At 40.2% G+C, this 7,604-nt stretch overlaps 1 protein-coding gene across 1 annotated transcript; it reads left to right on the top strand.

Annotated features, from left to right (window-relative positions):
• The first annotated feature begins 2,352 nt into the window (after positions 1-2,352).
• paqr9 (progestin and adipoQ receptor family member 9) lies at positions 2,353-5,987 on the top strand. Its single transcript, XM_084403829.1, has one exon. It carries the CDS (start codon positions 3,583-3,585, stop codon positions 4,705-4,707), a length of 1,125 nt encoding a protein of 374 aa, XP_084259955.1. The 5' UTR covers positions 2,353-3,582; the 3' UTR covers positions 4,708-5,987.
• The last annotated feature ends 1,617 nt before the right edge of the window (positions 5,988-7,604 follow it).

A 7,604-nucleotide genomic window follows, 5' to 3' on the forward strand; every position in this document is an offset into this window, starting at 1 on the left:
GGTGGAGGCGTGGCTTTGGAAGGCGATTTGCTGTGAGGGTGCGAATGTATGCTTTCAATGCTAGCAGGCTAAAGTTAGCATTTCCCAGATCACCTATTGCACCTTTAAATGCTCATAATAATGTGACTTGTATGTGAACATGCTTTAAAATTCCTGACAACTTGAGTCTTGCAGATGAAATCCAGTCTCAACTTGTTTGAGGTTTTAGAACGCTGGGGGCTTCGAATTTGATCGTAGGTTTGGTTTGTTCTGTACGGTACTGAATGTGAAGCACATACTCTGCTGAAGGGTGAAGTGTATGGTCTTCATCAGATAGCTATGACGTCACAGCTGATCTTCTTCATTGCTAAACCCTATTCCCTTTTCACCTCCACAGGTGCTCTAATGAATTCATCTTCCATCTCATCTATAAACCAGTATACTTCAGTGCCCACAGCGGCCTTCACTGACTAATCCTCAGGCAGGTGGTCACCAGACACACAGCAGCAGCCAGTCAATCATCCAGCAAAACCAGCCAAAGATAAGCTGCAAAACGAGAAAACAGACACAATTGAAAACATACATGTGGGTTCACACATACATATATTCACACTGTAATAAACGATGATCAATAAGCTATGACAATTTTTTTTTTATATTGCTTTAACTAAGCAAAAATAAGTTAAGCAAGTTATACAAGATTCAACAAATTTTTTCAAGTCAGTTTAATGTCATTTAAGTTGAAATGACTTAAACATCCAAGTTGATTGTACTTAAGTGTCAGACAGCACCTTTTTTTTACAGTGCATAATAAATGGCATACAATTATATAATTTCTATGATAATGCTCCCAAAATGGCAATAATCTGCATGTCATGTAGCACAGTGTAGAAAACTTTGGGAATATGCCCACACAGATTATAAACCCAGCTAAACTATTCACATTTAAAGTCACAATGAAATCAAAATTTGGAAAATCTTTTTTTAATGGAATATTGCAGTATTTATTATGTAGTATGCATGCAAAAAATATTTAATTCTTGTTTTCTCATAATATTTATTCACGATAACTTCCTCTCCCTCTTGCAACGACATCTCTTCTCTTCTCTGATGATTTGTTTACTGCATGGCATGAGGGTGGGACAGTTAGTCATGTCACTCACATGAGATCACAGAAATAGCAAACAACGATTCAATCAATGATTGTAAGTGACCACTCTGTCAAATGACAAATACTGTCCGATCACCACATGCTTTACAAAATCCAGTCCGCCAGCTGGCCCAACAGCTGGCCGTTGTAAAAAATTTATATTCTCTAATGATGGCACTATTCTTACAACTCACTGCACATCATAGGGCCACCTGTCATGGTTACAGTGGGACACTATATAGGCTACTACTTACACTATATACACTTTATACTGGATGTGTGCTGTGCATAATTTAGCAGAGCAGCTAACAGGTTAACAGTCTTTGTGCTGTTTGCTGACAGAGTGGTTTCATGTAATGTTGTATTGCCATATGAAGAATTCAAACTACCTAGAAATAATATATGGGTAATAATGTGTATTGGGTGATTCAAAGGGTGTTTTATTGCTTGAAAAAACTGAGTTTGAGTCTCGGCTTAAGATCCTTTCCTGGTCCTGTTCACCTCTTTCCTTTTCCAATACGAATGAACGATTCAAAAAAACAAATAAGTGTCGCCTTCACAGTGCTGTATCATGTAAATCAGGTTGCATTTACACTGTAAAAAAAAAACGTCACATCTTTTTCTCACGTCACATCTGACCGATCAGATGTGTTCCACATAGATTTGATTTTTTTTTTTTTTTGTGCATGTGATCTGAACAACTTTTAATACACAAACAGCAGCTAGAAAGATGTTTTCTGTAGTAGGCCTTCCGCCTATGTGTATTAGAAATTACGACTAAGACTATTTACAGTGTATCATATTAATACAAATTTGAAGTCGGTTAAGCACAGCATTTTCACTGTGTAGTGAACATTTTTTATTATTTTTTTCACATTCTTTAGCATAGCCTATACACCTTAGCTAGCTATATGTTTTTAAACACAAAATGTGGAAAAGTGAATAACAGATGCTCTACCTAAAATAACTGGCTTACTGTAGGCTAATACATACCTATAATATATATCCTACAATAAAAAGCTGCCTGTAAGACAAGAGAAATCAGTCTTGTCAGAAGTTAAATGTCATAGCCTCCGGGAGGTGTTTTGCTTGGCGCATGAGGGAGAAAGATAAGTGTGTGAGAGAGAGAGAGAGAGAGAGAGAGAGAGAGAGAGAGAGAGAGAGAGAGAGAGAGAGAGAGAGAGAGAGAGTGACTGGCTGTGGACCGAGGATCCGTTGTACACTTCTAGAGAATGTAGTATGACCACGGAGCACATCACGTTGGAGTGCAGCGCGGTGGATTTGCTTGAGCTGGCAGCATGGACGCTTTTATCCTGATTAAGTAACGGCCGGGCAAACGACAGACAGCCCTACGTAGCACCTCACAGCCGGCATTGAGCAAGAAGTCAAGGGCAATCTAACGATAAAGGGACAGGACGCCGGCTAACTGTTTATTTAGAAGTGCTGTCGAGCATAAACGAAACATCTCCTTCCTGGAAAAGAGCTCGTGCTGAATCACACAGCACCGCAATGCGAATGTCGAGCGAAGAGCCGCTTAAACCAGCACAACTGCACTTAACATGGGCGAAAATAGAGGAATTAACCGCCACACAGACAGCTGAATCGCGAGAAATGTTTTCTGTTCCCCTTCTGAAGTAAAGCACCGCCGTGAGACAGCGCGATATGGCTGTTTTCGAGACCATCTAGTAATATACATGCGGTGCATCTTTACATGAGACAGCACGCGATAATCTAACCGATGAATTATGTAATGTTACGGCGGAGCATGAATTATAGCGAGTGGTGACGCTCGGTTTCAGAGACCGGCCGGTGCGCGACCGTGTCCCACATGACCTACTTTTCAAAAAGCTTTAATGCAGGAGAGATGCAGCCGCAGTGAGAAACAAACGAGACCGTCAGCACTGAAAAACAAGCTCACTGTTTGCTCACATGTGTGACCGAAGTCGTGTGGACCTCAGGTGACATGAACGCCACGGCCGGATCGCTCACTTGGAAGACTTGATCGAGAGCCATCACCTCAGCTATTGTTGTCTTTTTGTTGTTTTTAAATGATTCTACCACGCTGATAACATTCAAGACTTGAACTAACGGAAAAAAAGGGACCCTGGAGCCATTGACCTTTGCACTTGCAACAGCATCGGATTATTTATTTCTGCTGAGACCACAGTCATTTCAATATTTCAATACTGTTTGGATTTATATTGAGCTTTGGGATTTTTTTCTTAGCCAAGCTAAGATCTGCACATGAACTCGATAAATGCTTCTAAAGGAAGCATTACAATGACAATTGTGTCTCTGTGATGTCATCATACAGTTTGATAACTATAAGCCTTATGTAAGCAATACTAGTTATTTAATGACTACCTGCAATAGTGTAGTGCTAGCTATAGGCTACATGTAAGCTCAGGATATATTGCTATTGTTAATTAGTGAATTTATTTTTCGGTCCAATCATGTGGTCATTGCCCTTAGTACGTCACACTGACGTTCCACAGAGAGTGACTGAGAGCTTCATTTTGTCTGGTTATCGCTTCCCTAACTACAGCCTGCGGCAGTGCCTAGCCTCCGCTTTTTGTCCCACCAATGAGACTGGAAACTTCTGGACACACTTTCTTCCCATCTTTGTGTTCGCCTTCCACTTTTTGGAGGTGTTCACGTGGGAAGGAGCGCCAGAACCTAGCAGTCCATTTTTCTACCCCTTCTGGAACTACTTCCTGGGGGTGTTGTACCTGCTGCTAGCCAGCAGTCTGGCTCATCTTCTCAACTCCATGTCCCTCATCATTCGTGAAATCTGTTTCTTTGTAGACTACGGAACTATCAGTGCGTATACGGTGGGTTCCTCGCTGGCATATTACTACTACATCCATCCTCAAGCAGGAATACCAGAGATTGGATTCGGGGGCCAGAACAATTCCCAAAGGGAGAGACTGAGCACTGATGAAGAGGCTTGGAACTCTGCATCTTCTCCCACTCTGTTCCAGGTATTCTTTGAAAGCCTGTACATCCCATCCACTTGTCTGGTTGCTATCATATGCGTTGTCACCTGCTGCAACACCAGACAGCGCTGGCGGAAGTACCGCTATGCTGTCCGCACCCTCGTCTTCCTCCTTCCGTTTTTCATCTCCTCCGCTCCCGTCTTCTACCGTCTCCTGAGTCCCTCCGCAAACTCCGCGTCATCCTCCTCCCCTCATGTGTGTTCTACCATGGCTGCCTTCTTCTACCGCCACTGCTTTTGGCTGGTGGTATCTGCCATCTTCAATATCAGTAAGATCCCAGAACGTTTGTCTCCGGGGAACTTTGATATCTGGGGTCACAGCCATCAGTGGTTCCATTGCTGCACTTTCCTCTCGATTTTGGATGAGCTGCAGATGATCAAAGTGGAGGTGCGGGCTCTGCTTCTCAACCCAGCGTTGGTACTATCATCTGTAATGCCACCTAGACTCCCTGGCCCAACACTCTGGTCCACCTATGGGGTCATGGTGCTCCTGCAGGGGTGCATAGCGAGCGTCATAGCCTTGTTTGGCTGGCAGGCATATCAGATCTTCGCACCAGAGCAAAAAAAGCTTAAGGGACATTAGGAACCACCATGACGTTCTGGTCAGGTTCAAAGCTCTCTGTAGGCATTTGGACTTTTTTTTTTTAAACAATGTTATTACAATGTTGATTTCTGCTGTGTAAACTGCTGTCATTTCAATCATTTTAAAGGGTTAGTTCACCCAAAAATGGAAATTATGTCGTTAATTACTCACCCTCGTGTCATTCCTAACCCGTAAGACTTTCGTTCATCTTCAGAACACAAATGAAGATCTTTTTAATGAAATCTGTTATAATGAAATCTTAAAATAATGAGCGCTCTCTGTAGCTCCATTGACAGCTACGCAACAACCACTTTCAAGCACCGGAAAGGTAGTAAAGACAGAAGTAATCCAGTGGTTTAACCTCTATTTTATGAAGCCACGCGAGAAAAAAACATAATTTACCACTTTATTTACAAAATATGAATCTCCATCTCGCGTTCACGAGAGCACACTGCGTGTTGTGTTGACGCGAGAGCAGGCATTGATACTTTAATGATGTCTTTACTACCTTTCTGGGGCTTGAAATGCTCTCAGATTTCATTAAAAATATCTTAATTTGTGTTCCAAAGATGAACGAAGGTCTTACGGGTTTGGATCAACATGAGGGTGAGTCGATCCCTTTAAAAGGGATGACCACCCAAACATGAAAATTGTGTCATTAATTGCTCACCCTCACGTTGATCCAAAACTCACATGGTTTTCTTTCCTTTGCAAAGCACAATAAATGTAAACTTTTTATGAACTTTTAAACTGCAAATAGGCCATAAAGTTAGCATGAAATGTATGCATATGATTACTAGTATATTCCAAGTCGTCTTCTCTTTGTATGATGAACAGATCAAATTGTAAGCTTGTAAAATCAAAATACTGAGTCATTGGCCAGTGGTCCAACATATTTTAAAACAGTCAAAGCATTCTTTAAAATATCTGTGTTCAGTAAATGATGGCAGAATTTTCATTTTTGGGCAAACCCCATTCAAGTTTGGTATGGCCATTGAAAAAAAAGTTCTCAACAGGCATTATTTAACAAAAACTGTGACACTTTCAGCAGGTTTCATTGTAAAGACTTTCGAGAGAGGCTGTTTTTTGTTGTCGGGTGGTCAAAGTCCTTGCCGCTCTGTAATCAGCTGACTCTGCCACATTTGCTCCCCAGGGACTGTATTGTTGAAACTATGTTTGGGTTCCAGAATGTTCTCATAAGTCTCACTCAAGAGGGATTTAAAATGACGCATTATTGAGTTTTTACTAGGACAACTTACATTATAACAGTCTCCATTGAAATTCTCTATGTCTGTGTCTGTCTATCTAGCTTTTTCTCTCATCCGCCCACTTACATTTCCTCCCTCTTTTTAACAAACCCTTTAAACAGGAAATGCAGACAAACACAAAGAGCTTCAGCCAAAGTGTTTGAGGCTAAGGGAAATGAGAGGGGTGGGGTTTAGTGCCGCTTTACACCACAAACGACACAACCTTTCACAGTTTTAAATGAACATTGCATTTTGACTTTATCATTACTATCAGTTATAGACCTTAATTAAGATGTGACAGCATAGGTGGTAACACAAGATTTCAGTTGAAATACTGTATACTGTAACTATGCATTGCTATTGATTGTATACACTTCTCAATGACTTGACATTTGGTTGAAGGCCTTGGCAGGAGGACAGAAAGGTGAAAAATTAAGCCATATTGTTGAAAAACATATCAGCAAGTACTGTTTTTACTGGAGGCCAGTTTTGAGGACACAAAAATGTCTGTGGTAGATATTATCGTTATTAACTTCAGTTATACAGCCTTGAGTTGTCACTGGTTGAATTTCCCTTCAACCAATCAGACGCTTCGAGCAAGTGGTGCTCTTATGAGAGCGTGTGAAACGTGCAGGTTATTTAGTCCGAGAGTATGGTGTGGTCTTACAAATTTGTGAATTTCCGTGTGAACGTGTCTTTCTGTGTCTGTGAATGACAAATTGAGGTCATTGATGAATCAGATGTTGTAGCTGTCAAAAACGTTTTAATGTCTCTTATTTTCAAAGTCAGGCAGGCCGAATAGTTGCAATAGGTGTGACGACATATTCATGTATTTTGTCATTCATTATTCATTAATAACTTTGTAAAGCCTCATACTTCATACTATTTGTATTCTTTGATGAGATTGTTGCACAAGCGTAGAATTAAAATCTAGACAGATTATATGATTTGCACAAACGTTTCTGCGCTAATCTGTGATCTTGAAAGGGAACCGATGTACATTTTTATCATGTTTTAACATTGTCTACAAAATTGGACAACTTTTTCAAATCGGAAAGTTACAGCATTGTTGGACCGTCCCTATCATGCAGCTCTGACATGTTGCTGTCCTTTTGCGAACACCTCACATCTGTAATAAAGTATATGCAGTTATACTCTACAGATCAAATGTACAGACTAGACCTTATCAAATATATGCGCTCTGGAGAAAACACCAAAATATGAATATTTAATAAGCGTGTTTAAAACAGGTTGTGTAGAAATTCTAGTTCTAGAAGAGTTTGTCTGGAACAGTTGTAGTTCTCAGGGGAGAAGATAGATTATATTATTAATGCACTGGAAACTTTGCTGTATGCCCACTGCTGGAGTGTGAATATAATCATGGTTTACTTCTGTAGATCATGCTAATATAGGCTTGAACACGAAACTTGAGAATATAACATATGATGTAATGTATATTAATATATATGGGTTTTTGTTCTGTTTCAACTGTATCAAGAGATGAAAACTAGAGATCAATAAATTGAAATGGTAAATCACCTCTGTAAATGTTTTTTTTCCATCATTATTTTATTCAAATGTGACCCTGGTTTTTCCCCTCATTAGTTTATTCATATGTCACATGGGCCATTTTTATGAAATTGAGATTTA

Source organism: Rutilus rutilus, assembly GCF_951802725.1.
Source record: "Rutilus rutilus genome assembly, chromosome: 3".
NCBI classification, from domain to species: Eukaryota; Metazoa; Chordata; class Actinopteri; order Cypriniformes; family Leuciscidae; genus Rutilus; species Rutilus rutilus.

Coding starts and splice junctions, on each gene's coding strand:
- paqr9 (XM_084403829.1), top strand. CDS start 3,583: ATGTGGTCATTGCCCTTAGTACGTCACACTGACGTTCCACAGAGAGTG.